Source organism: Chrysochloris asiatica, unplaced genomic scaffold (genome assembly GCF_000296735.1).
Source record: "Chrysochloris asiatica unplaced genomic scaffold, ChrAsi1.0 scaffold00062, whole genome shotgun sequence".
In the NCBI taxonomy this organism is placed as follows: Eukaryota; Metazoa; Chordata; class Mammalia; order Afrosoricida; family Chrysochloridae; genus Chrysochloris; species Chrysochloris asiatica.
The window spans coordinates 918,803-931,197 of record NW_006408580.1 but is presented as its reverse complement, the minus strand read 5'-3'; the positions used below and the strand labels follow the sequence as shown (position 1 = coordinate 931,197).

General features: G+C 42.1%; 1 protein-coding gene across 1 annotated transcript; it reads left to right on the top strand.

Moving 5' to 3' along the window:
- The first annotated feature begins 2,374 nt into the window (after window positions 1-2,374).
- Window positions 2,375-12,076, top strand: LOC102835206 (ubiquitin carboxyl-terminal hydrolase 11-like). Its single transcript, XM_006864289.1, has 4 exons — window positions 2,375-2,475; window positions 11,060-11,169; window positions 11,328-11,458; window positions 11,945-12,076. Exons 1-4 carry the CDS (start codon window positions 2,375-2,377, stop codon window positions 12,074-12,076), a joined length of 474 nt encoding a protein of 157 aa, XP_006864351.1.
- The last annotated feature ends 319 nt before the right edge of the window (window positions 12,077-12,395 follow it).

Below are 12,395 nucleotides of genomic sequence, written 5' to 3'. Positions count from 1 at the left end.
GCTAGAATCAGATGACTTGGCCCCCTCTGGAAGCAAAGGAGGCTGAAAAAATGAGGGCCTTGCAAAGAGGTACAAGATTAACAGGTTGGATTTAGGTGGTGGACTAAAATTCACCCATCTGCTCGGAGAAGTGGTAGGGTCGTGGGGTACAGGCAGAGAGGGTCTAGGACTAGGGAAGGAAACGTCTTGTGTAGGAAGAATAGGCTAACCCAGGTAAATAGGGTGGGAAAGGTAAAGTCAGAGGATCTGAAAAGATTCAGCAGGGCTTGAAATGCAGATTTGCCAGACCCAACTCAAATACCACTTTCTTTGGAGGTCCCAGGTGAAAGTTCCCTTGCCTATTACAGGGCATACACAACTGAGTTGTAACCCCTCATACGTTCAGTAATACAAATGTAATTCCTGCCTTAAATTAGTAAAAAAAAAAAAAAAAATAGTGCTAAGATAGGAGATCACATGGGGAGAGTAATGACAGGAAAGAATGTTGACACTACAGGGAGAAGGTATCTTGGGCATTCCAGGCCCAGGGGACCTGTGTGTATGGGCCTGTTAAGTGCCATCGAGTTGGTTCTGATTCAGCGACCTTGTATAGGGGTTTTCAAGGTTGCACAAGCAGAAAGCCTCATCTTTCTCCCCATGAACAGCACGTGAATTCGAACTGCTGACCTTGTGGTTAGCAGTCTAGTGCTTAGCCTACAGAAACACCCCATTTCTGTGTATGGGCCTAGAGGTGTGGAAAGGCAGGATTTGTTTTTGCCTGAATTGGGTGGTAAAAGTGAAGGGAGTCACTGAAACAGACCCAGAGTCATGAGCCTGCCTTAACTGTGAGATGGGTAAGTGAAAACAGTCAATAAATAGGCCAGAGAGGAAAAATTTGAAAGTTATCACTGACTGTTGGTAGGATTGGGAGCCCTAGCAGAGAAAAGGATGGCATAGCCTTAGTTCAGTGTTTCTCACCAGGGGATAGCACCACCACCACCCCCACCGCTGGATATTTAGCAATTTTTAGATGCTCCAACTGGGTGCTACTGACACCTTGTGATACAGACCAAGGATGCTAATAAGTAAACATCCTACAGTGGTCCCCACAACAGGTTGAAAAACCTTAGTCTAGTGCAAACAATTTGTTCAGGAACCTTTATAGTCTTAAAAATAGGGGACCTCCAAAGAGCTTTTGGGAGCGTGGTGGCTCCAGATGATAAGCACTGTACTGCAAACCACAAGGTCCATGGTTCAAGCCTGCCAGCCACTCTGTGAGAGAAAGATGAGGCTTTCTGTTCCTGGGACGATTTAAAGCCTCCAAATACCCTATTACAAGGTTGCTGAGTCAGAACCGACTCATGGCAATTAACAATAAAAGCTTTTGCTTGTCATGTCTGGAAATTCTACTGTACTCATGAGTGCACGAGAGTTAAAAAACACATTGTGAAAAAAGTTTAGACTTTGTGAACCCCAATGGGGTCTCCTGGATCAGTAGATGGTGTGAGACCAGTTTAAGAATTCCTGAACTGATGTTTAAAGTCACAGCTCTGTAACCGAAATTCCTGAATCACTACAGCTCAGTCACTTTACTAGCTGGGGAAAAGTAAAGGAAGACTTCCCCCATGATTGCCCAACAAACGATAGTACCTGCTGCCTAAGGCTGCTATTTAAGTGCAATAAAGCACTTAAACAAGGCCAAAGCACCACATAGGCATTTTATTATCATTGCTTGACTTCAGCAAACACACAGGGCCTTGGGGCTGACTTGCTTCGAACGTGTTTGTTGAATGAGTAATTCAGTTCAGTAAGGGAAACCACAGCCTGCCTGGTCTTAGTGGGTCCCTGGAGATGGTGACCTCTTTTAACATTGGGTTTTGATGAAGAGGGTAGTGTAATGAAGGAATGGCATTCTGGCCAGAGAACTACGTTGCCATTCTCAGGCTAGGGGTCCGCGGGCCTCTGCAAAGCACGTGACCAAGAATACTCAGCGCCTGAGCACTACCCAACATGTCCTCTCCTCTTCCACTTCTGCTTCCAACTTCAAAACCGTTTGCTCTGTCTCAACATGGGGTCAGTCCCAGAAATAATTTTTGTCTTTCTTGGCCCCTTCCTGGAGGTTTCGCTGAGCCTATTAGTCTACACAGTGAGCTCTGGTAGTGTAGTGGTTAGGAATCGGGCTGCGAACCTTAAGGTCAGCAGTTCAAAACTACCAACTGTTCCGCGGGAGAAAGATGAGGCTTCTGCTCCCGTCGAAATCTTGGGTCACTATGAGTCGGAACCGACTCCACGGTACATAACCACTATCACCACCATTAGTGTACACAGTGATTGCCGCCTCTGCTTCGATGGCTGCCCAGCCCTTCCATGTGGAGCTGTGTGACCTATTTGTAAAATGGCTTTAGCTCAGCAACAGTTTAAGGGGCTTTGCTTCCGTTTTCGGAAATGGAATACAGAAATGGCCGTTGAGGGGGCCCCTTCCTATAGTCAGCTACGGTAGATGCAAGGGGGGCGAAGAGCGATAGCAGAGGGTGCAACGGATTTTGTGGCATCGGCAGCTGAGGACAGAGCCACAGTGCAAAGCGATGCCATGCTTGGAGAGCCAGCAGCGCCAAAATCGAGAAAAGCGAGAGTGGGCGAGAACGTCCACTGCTGACCGGCGAGAGCTGGTGAGGCGTGACTGCAAGCTGAGGGGGCGGTGGGGACGTTGGCAACTGCAGGGGACGTGGCGGTCAAGGTCCGCGAGAGAACTTCCAGGGGGTCGGAGGACAAGAGGACAGAGGGGCGGGGAGGTGCCTGTGGGTGGATCACATTCCTGGGAAAGAGGTGGGGCCAAGTATGCTGAAGCCTGCCATTTGAGAACAAGAGAGTAACTGACCAGACCAGGGGCGGGGCCCGAGAGGAATCTGCAGAGGAGGGCGGGAACCTGGGAATGAGGAGACCTGACGCTAAGGGACCGCGTGGTTATAACGTTATAGCTTCTGGGAGCGAGGAGGGGTCTGTAGTTGCCCGGTGGTGTCTAAGGAAGAGACGAGGATTGTGATGCAAGGCAGAGGAGCTGAATCCAAGGGGTATGGTTATCTCGCTGGCTGGAGGGAGGGGGGTTAGGAGGAGGGGTGGTGCTTGCGCAGTAGAGGAACAGGGCGCTTGGGAACGAGGCTAGGCCTGTGACGTAAAGCCAAGGGGCGTGCTCTGAGAGGGAACGACCGTTGAGGGGAGGTGGTGCCTATGAGAGAGAAAATGGCGCTTGAGAATAAGCGAAGTTTGTGACGCGGCGAGGTTTGTGAGTCTTGCAGAGGCCCTTTTCCTTGGACGGGCGAAAATGCAGGTGATTGGCAAGGGGAAGGGCCGTTGATGCTAAAGTTATTTTCTGTTTTGGTACTGTTTTATTTCTATAGTCAGGAAAAAAGTTATTAAAAACAAAAAAAAACCCTATCAATACGTATGTTGAAAAAAAGCGTGTTTTATTGATTTCTTTGCTAACCGGTGCTTCTGAAAATTTACAGCTTCTGGGTTCATTTTATTTCTCGCTGAGTTGCATCCCATTTTTAAAACTGAAATGTGTAAGATGTAAGATTACATAAAATCTTTATGTGGCTCAAATTGACGGACATTCTACCCAAAACAAAAACGGCCTGTATGCTTAAAAAATCTCAAGGTCGTGAAAGACAAAGACTGAAGGATTTGCCAGATTAAAAGGAGATTTCATGAGTCAGGAAAGCTAAATGTAACGTGTGATCCTGGATTGGATCATGGAGCAAGAAAAAAAAATTAAAATAAGATTTTTTCTCTTTTACTATAGAAGACAGGAAGATTTGCTGAAATTTGACTAAGGTCTGTACTGTAACAGTGTTAATGTCTTGATTTTGGTAATTGTAATGTGGTTATGAAAGAAAATCCTTACTTTTAGGAAATACATTGCGAAATATTTAGAGGTAGAGAACCATCACGTAAGCAACTCACTCACAAGTGGTTGAAAAAATGACGTGTCTATAAATGCATATAGAGAGACAATGGTAAAGCAAATGGGTAAAATGTTAAATGTTGGGAATCTCAATGAAAAGCACATGGGAATTATTTGTACTATTTTTTGCAATCTTTATAAATCTTATTTCAAAATAGAAAAAAATAGATTATAAATAAAGGCTAAAAGTTACCTAATTTAAAGAATAACAAAACAAAAACTTGCGAATTTGCCATAATGGTTAAGATTTAAGCACCTCCTGTGCTCCCCCCCCCCTTGAGAAACTGTTATCCTGAATTTTTAATTAGTACTCTTTGTCTTTGACCTTTTACCACACCGTTTGCATCATTACACAGTATTTGTTGTCTAAAGCTTTCATTTTGGATACAAAATATACTTATGAATTCAGGCTTTATATGTATGAAATCTTACTGTGTGCATACTGTGTTGCCCTTCTCATCACATCATATCAGGTGGTACATTGTATCCATATGCTGTAACCTGTGACGTCAACCTTGATCACTTGGTTAAGATGGTGTCTGCCAGATTTCTCCATTGTAAAATTACTCCTCTCCTTTCTATACAGAGTAATTCTTTTTAAAACATAAGTTGTACCACGTCGCCCAGAGAGGTTCCAACAGCTTCCCATCTCATGCAGTGTAAACACTAAAATTCTTTGAATGGTTTTGTAAGGCTTTATGAGGCTTGTTGCTTGCTTCTAACCTGATGTCTTCTCAGATCTCTCTCCCTCACTGTCTCTATCTCGGCCATATTGGACTCTAGCTTTTCTTCAAATTCCTCAAACATACCCTTACCCTTAGGGCTTTTGTGATTGAGATTTACTCTACAGAATTCTTTTAATACCTGCTCCAGTGAACTGGAAAGTCTTGTTACTTGAGAGAGAAGTTGGAATTCACCAAGTTGTGAATACAAAACAGAACAGTTTTTTTTTTTTTTCTCCTGCCATTTATCTTTGCTCTCATGGGTAAATAAGGAGCCCTGGTAGTGTAGTGGATTACAAGCTGGGCTGCTAGTTGCAAGGTCAGCACTTTGAATCTACCAGTTGCTCATCTGGAGAAAGATGAGGCTTTCTGCTCCCATAAAGATTTATGTCCTGGGAAACCCTATATAGTGTCACTATTGAGTCCTAACTGACTCGGTGGCACACAAACACCACCATCATGGGTAATATGAAACTTTTTGTGTTTGTGAAACTCCTTTTTAAATTCTCATCTCTTTAGATAATAGTATTTAATTTGCCATCCAGAGTATAGGGGTTGCTGCAGTGGTCGTGAAACCTGTGCTTCCAAAGCTGTTTGAAGCCATGAACTAATTCAACTATACCTACTGCAAAAGAGCGACAAAAAGTTCATGGAAAGATTCCATTATCTCTTAATGTTTCCACAGACTTTTTGATGCCCCTGTCTTTTGTTAGCTGGCACATATAGGTGAAGGCAATTAATTGCTTTAGCCTTATGAACTGATGTAATTTCTAGGGGAAACAAATTTTACGAGTAAATTAAAATCTGTGATAGAATCTCTTTGGCAGTTTTAGCCTTTCATTTTGTGTATGAACACAAACACAGTTATATCAGGGGTGTGCCATTGAGTCAATTCTGACCCATAGCAACCCTGAATAGGGTTTCCAAGGAGCGGCTGGTGAGGTTGAATCACCGACCTTGCTCTTCAAACCTATGTTGCAGTCCACTGCATTAGCCCCCACACAGCACCACCCCAGGACTCCATATCAGGGGTAGCCTAAGATTAGTCTTTAGAAGACCTGTGTGGCTAGTTTCCCAACAGGTAAGTAATCAGTCCTTCAGGTAAGGCAGGGGTGGGGAACCTTTTTTCTGCCAGGGGCCATTTGGGTATTTATAACATTTATGGGCCATACAAAATGGTCTGTTTTAAAAATTAGCCTGCTATAGTTGGTCAAACATTTAATTAACTCATCCCAATGGAGTCCTGGAGTCCTGTGAGCTAATGCGTCAGACTACAAAGTCGTTTGAACTGCAAGGTCCGTGGTTCAAGCTCACCAGATGCTCTTTGGAAACCCTATACAGGGTTGCTATGGGTCGGAATTGACTTGACCAGCACTTAACAACAACAATGGAGTCCTGGTGTGCTGGATTGCAAAGTTGGTTTGAACCTCTAGGTCGACGTTTCACCAGCTCCTTGGAAACTCCAGACAGGGTCACTATGGGCCGGAACCAACTCGACGGCACATAACAACAACAATGTGATGGAGGCCTGGTGTGGTGCTGTGGTTTAATGTGCTGGACTGCAAAGTTGGTTTGAACTGCAAGATTGGCGGTTCAGGCTCACCAGAAACCCTATACAGGGTCGTTATGGGTCGGAACCAACTGGAAAGCACTTAACAACCAACAATAGCAATGTGATGGCTAAGGAACTCTGGTAGCATTAGTGGTTACGAGTCTGCTAACTTCAAGGTCATCAGTTCGAAACTACCAGCTGTTCTGCGGGAGGAAGATGAGGCTTTCTGCTCCCATAAAGATTTACAGCCTCCAAAACCCTATATGCAGGGTCGCAATGAGTCGGAATCGACCTTGGGTTGGATGCTCCCCAGCCCTGAAGAAAGAGAGAGGCTCAGTTTAGAGTGTTACAGCATGTCAAGGGAAACAACACTATTTCATGGGACATTGACCAGTAGCCCCAAAGAGCTGAGGATTTTCTGTCTGTAGAAAACATGAGTAACCATTAAGTTTAATGTGGAGGCCTTAGAACTAAATCAACTGACGATTTCATATGATTGGCTATTACTACAATATATAGCTCTTAGACAAGGTGGGTATGCCTTGGCTACTGGGTCTAATGAAAGACTGCAATAAGCACTAGACTTCTGACAGTAAGTTCTTATTCAGACCTTTTGTGAACAAAAGTGAAAATGCGCTGGATTGCAAAGTTACAAGAACAAAATGAGTTTGTGAGTTTAGAATCCTGAAGGGAGGTAGAAGACAATTATTTTACCAGTCTTTGTTGCTTAAACATTAATATACTTTTTAACTTGAAAAGATCCAATTATTGAAAGATCTTTATGTTAGCATATTTAAATTATTTACAGTTAACCTATATATATATATACTTCTTGATTTATCATTTTAAATACTAAGTTTGATAAGGCTTTTGTAAAATTTTTAAATTAAATACAGTGTGAAGATTTTTAGTTAAACTTAATCATTCCTATTGTCCTTCCTTTTATAGGGTTAAAAGAGCAAGTATCAAATAGGTCTGAAAGAGAATTCAACAGTGTTATTCTGAATTTGGGGTCTGAATTTAGAAAAGACAAAATCAGCAATAGTTGTTAGAGGAGACATAAGTTACAAGTAAAGATAAGAAATATTTGTAGTCAGCATTATAAAACATAAGAATAAACTGCAAATGTTATTGGAAGGTTAGTTTTTTTTAAAAAAATCTCTTTAAAAATGAGTTAAGAGTATGTCAAAAAGCACTAAAAGTTAACAGAATAATATGATAGCAAAAAAGGAGCTTCTACTAATCTAAGCATAAATAAACATAGTAATTTTACAGAAAAAGACCCAAATTCTAATTTTCTTCTTTTGGTGCATTGTTCATATAACAACTTACAGTAATGTGCCTTTATATGTATGTATTTAGGCTTTTATAGATGTGTGAATAATAAATTCAATAGAACAACTTACATTAGATTACATTTACCATCTGAATAAACTGACAACCTTTTTATAAGAAAATTTTACCTTTTAATTTATATTTATATATATATATAGAGAGAGAGAGCACACGCAAGAGAGCGCGAGTGTGTAGTGGTTACAAATTGGGCTGCGAACTTCAGGGACAGCAGTTGGAAACTACCAGCTGTTCTGAGGAGAAAGATGAGGCTTTCTGCTCCCGTAAAGATTTACAGCCTCGGAAACCCTGTACAGGGTTGCTATGAGTCGGAACCGACTCCACGGCACATAATACATATTTCTATTTTTCATGATATAATTAGCCATGTATGTAACCAGAATAACCAGTTTACTTTTCTCCAGATGCAAGAGAAAACTAAAGGACAGAAAATAAAGAATTGTTTAGTAATTTCCATGAGCACATATTTTGTGTCCTTTTACCAAATTTGAGGAAGCACAAATAAGAAAACCCACTACCATTAAATTGATTCTGACTCATAGTAAACCTGTATGACAGAATAGAACTGCTACATAGGGTTTCCAGGACTGTAAATCTTTACAGAAGTAGACTGCCTCATCTTTCCCTCATCTTTCTCCCATAGAGCTGTTGGTGGGCTTGAACCTCTGGATCCTGCAGTTAGCAAGCCAACCCACTGCATCACCAGGGTTCTTTTTTTTTTTTTTAAGTTTTTTATTGTGATTTGAGTGGAAGTTTACAGGGCAGATTATCAGTTTTACATTCAACAAGTCACATACATTGTTTGATTACAATGGTTATAATCCCCTCCATGTACCATCACTTAACAGTATTTCTCTCTATTCATTTTAGCTCTTTTTTTTTTTTTTTAAACACTCAGGCATATATAATAATTTAAACCACCAAAGGGCACATTCTGCAAGTCTGCCTCCTGGCTTCCAGCTCCCAGTCCCTCTCTTTCCATGAATCTAGAGTCCTCAACTGCTCCCTCTCTCCATGTCCCCATCTCTGCCTCTAATCTCTGGTGTCGCTGCTTCTCTGGACAAGACCAAGGTTCCTTTTACAAATAAAAATAAGTGACTAACAAAATTGGTTGTATTTTTATTACTGTTCTTGTTAGATGACATAGTTACTTCCAACTTGTGACCCCCCCCCAAGTATACAAAACAAAATGCTGCAACTTCACCATCTGCACAATTGTTGCTCTGTGTCAATTCATGTTGAGGGTCTTCGTCTTTGCTATTGATCTACTTTACTAAGCACGGTGTTTACCAGTTGTCTGTTTATCATACTTTTCTCTTGTGTGTTGCTGTGGTGCTTTAAACTATGCCTCCGGTATTTCAAATACCAGCTGGGTCAACTATAGTGGACAGACTTCAGCAAAGCTTTCAGACTTAGTCTAGGAAGAAGGAAGAGGTGGTCTACTTCTGAGGGATTGTTGTTGTTGTTGTTATGTGCCGTGGAGTCAGTTCTGACTCATAGCGACACTGTACAGGGTTTCCGAGGCTGCAAATCTTTACGGGAGCTGAAAGCCTCATCTTTCTCCCATGAAACAGCTGGTAGATTTGAACTGCTGACCTTGTGGTTCCCAGCCCAATTCGTAACCACTACGCTTAGTCACTGAAAACCTTATAAATAGCAATGGAGCAATGTTATATACTAACAGCAAAAATTTTTTAAAAATTCAAATGTAAAAGATGCTATTTATGATACAAGGAGCTCTGGTAACGTAGTGGTTATGAATCAGGCTGCTAATCTCACGGTCAGTAGTTTGAAACTGCCAGCTGTTTGGCGGGAGAAAGAGGAGGCTTTCTGCTCCCTTAAAGATTTACAGCCTCGGAAACCCTCACTCCACGGCATACCACCAACCAACCACTTACGATACAAAAAAAAAACAAATTTGTTTCTGCCTAGTTGATTCTGACTCCTGGCGACCCTATAGGACAGAGTAGAAGTGTCCCGTATGGTTTCCAAGGCTGTAAATCTTTTATGGAAACAGAAGGCTGCATCTTTCCTGTGGAGTACTTTAAATACTGCAATGTGGTTGCTTTTTGGTTCAGACAACTTTATCAAGATTGCCACTTGGACTGGCAGAGATTATGAGCCATCCTGATTTCAGAGATTTAAAAAAAACAAAACAAACGTGTGTGTATTTTTCCGTTAATGAAGTATGGTAGTAATGTTTTATGAATATTTGAAAACACTTTTAGACCTCTATGAAGCCTTTAGAAATTCATGTTCTAGCCAGGTCTGGAAGATTTAATTACCTCTATAGACAGCAACGTTAATATTAATTTTCCTTTAAAATTCTGCTCTTAAGGAGAGTTGAGCAGTGGCTCCCTTTGCATCAAAGCACCATTAAATGTAAATGAACTTAGATGACTAGATTAGCCTCATATGGATGAAGTTAAAGCAGTGGAAGGGGGGATAAATGAGTGTGTGTGGAGGGTGGGCCAGTGATGAGTGGAGGGTGGGTCTTTGGGATGAGTGATGGGAGGAGTTGTGTAGCTACCAAGGGAAGAGAGGGTTTGTTTCTCTGACACAAGTGATGGAAATGTGTGTTTCCGTGGCTGGAGTCAGTTCAGAAGGGAAAAGAAACAAACCCGGTGATATACAGAGATGTTGCGTATTCAGGTGATTTGTGTCTATTTCAAAATTTTTGTGTGCTTTCATTCCCCCACCTTTTAAAGGATCCTTTTATAAGCAAGGGAAAGTTAACATTTTAAAGAATCATATGAGGTCAAAATGCTAGAAACCCAACTGATAAATTGTTACATTTTGTTAAGTGCTGTCCAGTTGGGTTTGACTCAGTGACCCTGTATAGGGTTTCTGAGGAGCAACTGGTAAGTTTGAACCGCCGATTTTGTGGTTCAAACTTACCTTGAGGTCCAGTGCTTATCCTCCTTTGCCACACCAGGACTTCACAATGTTGGATACTTTTCATTAATTTTGTTAAGTTTTAAAAAGTGTCTGTTTTTAGGATGTCGAATATTTGGGATAACTTTATGTTTCAAAAATTTCATATCAGCGTAGGTTTGTGTGTTTGCAAGGGAGACTGTATGTGAGCTTTTGTGTCCAAGCCCCATGATCAGAACAATAACAGCTAGCATTCATGTAGCACTTAAAATATGTCATGTATTTTTCATGCTTGAGACTTTCTAGTGGCATTTTCCAAAGGCAGATTTCAAAATAGTCCTAAATGTGTCATCTGTAGTCCATATAAATTTCTTTTTAAAAGGATCAAGTGACTATAAACCATGAGCCCCCAAACCAAACCCACTGCCATTGAGTTGGTTCAGACTCATAACAACCCTGTATGGGGTTTCTGAAACTTAAATCTCAGTTGCTCTTTTCATCTTAAAATTATAACATGTTGATACTTTTAGTGTCATGTAATTAACAACCATGGGAACTTGTACAAAGAAGCCCCATTAAAACATGTAACACCTTTGTTACATGTCTGGGTCATAGGTTCCTTGTGGAGCAGCACTGGTATAAACAGTGGGAAGTATACGTGCAGGGAAGGGACCAGGACTCCAGCACCTTCCCTGGCTGTATCAACAATGCCCAGCTCTTTGAAGGTACCAGGTCTCTGTCTTCCCATCAGCCTCGTCCTGGAGTTTTTATCTCCTCTGTCTAGACAAATCACAAGCACATCCTGTGTGATAGTCATTGGTAGAATGCCCAGAGTTAGTTGCTGATTTCCTTCCTTCCTTGATTCTCTGCCCCCCCCCCCCAGACCAAGTAAAGTGGCACCTCGAGAAAGGACTGGTGGAAGGTGAGGACTATGTGCTTCTCCCAGCGGCTGCTTGGCAATACCTGGTCAGTTGGTATGGTCTGAAGCATAGCCAGCCACCCATTGAATGCAAGGTATGGGGAAAATACTTGGGGTGGGGGGAGTAGGTTCTGTAGGAGTTGGAGGGCAGGAAGGTTTTGTTAGGCCCAGGATAGGTCTAGACCCATGTATGCATGTATCTCTGGGTATGTGGCATACATCCCTCTCCCCTCATATGAGTTTGTGTGTGCGTTCACTTGTGCTTGTTAAACCATGACAGATCATTATGGGGGCTTCAAAAATTTCACAGAAAAATTCCATTATCTTTTAGTTTCATTTTTCCACAAAGCTTTTTGAAGCCCCCTCGTAGTATATCTAAATATATGCCCCTGTACCCCTGTTGTTGTTAAGTGCCATCGAGTCAGTTCCGACTTTATTATTATTTTAAGTCTTTGCGGGAGCAGAAAGCCTCTTCTTTGTCCCACTCATGTACCCCTGAAGGTCATTTATTATGCCTGAGTCTGTCTGTGAATGCTGTACACGCATGCCTATGGATGTACCTACCCTCCTGACCGTTACAGGTTGTGGAGCTGCCCGACATCCAGAAGGTTGAGGCCTGTCCAGTAGAGCTGCTGCTCTTTCAGCACAGTGATACGAGCATACTTCACACTGCCCAGTTCAACCATACAGATTCTTCTGTTGGTGAGTCTTAAGTGTCACAGAATGAGTTAGCATTCCCAACCAATGGCCACAGCTTGGGTTTGTTGTTGTTGTTATGTGCAGTGCAGTCGGTTCCGACTCATAGCAACCATGTACAGGGTTTCCCAGGCGGTAAATCTTTACGGAAGCAGAAAGCCTCATCTTTCTCCCGTGGAACAGCTGGTGGCTTCAAACTGCTGACCTTGTGGTTCACAGCCTGATTTGTAACCACTACGCTACTAGAGCTCCTTATAGCTTGGGTTAGGCTGTGGCAAAGTCAAAAGACATTGGTCAGAATTTGGAGAACCAAGAAGGTCATTTGGAGGTTCATGG

Bases quoted from the DNA above. Each gene is read 5' to 3' on its own strand.
- LOC102835206 (XM_006864289.1), top strand. From the start codon at position 2,375: ATGGCTTTAGCTCAGCAACAGTTTAAGGGGCTTTGCTTCCGTTTTCGG. The intron at 11,170-11,327 runs GTACCAGGTCTC...CCCCCCCCCCAG, and splicing joins CAATGCCCAGCTCTTTGAAG to ACCAAGTAAAGTGGCACCTC. The intron at 11,459-11,944 runs GTATGGGGAAAA...TGACCGTTACAG, and splicing joins AGCCACCCATTGAATGCAAG to GTTGTGGAGCTGCCCGACAT.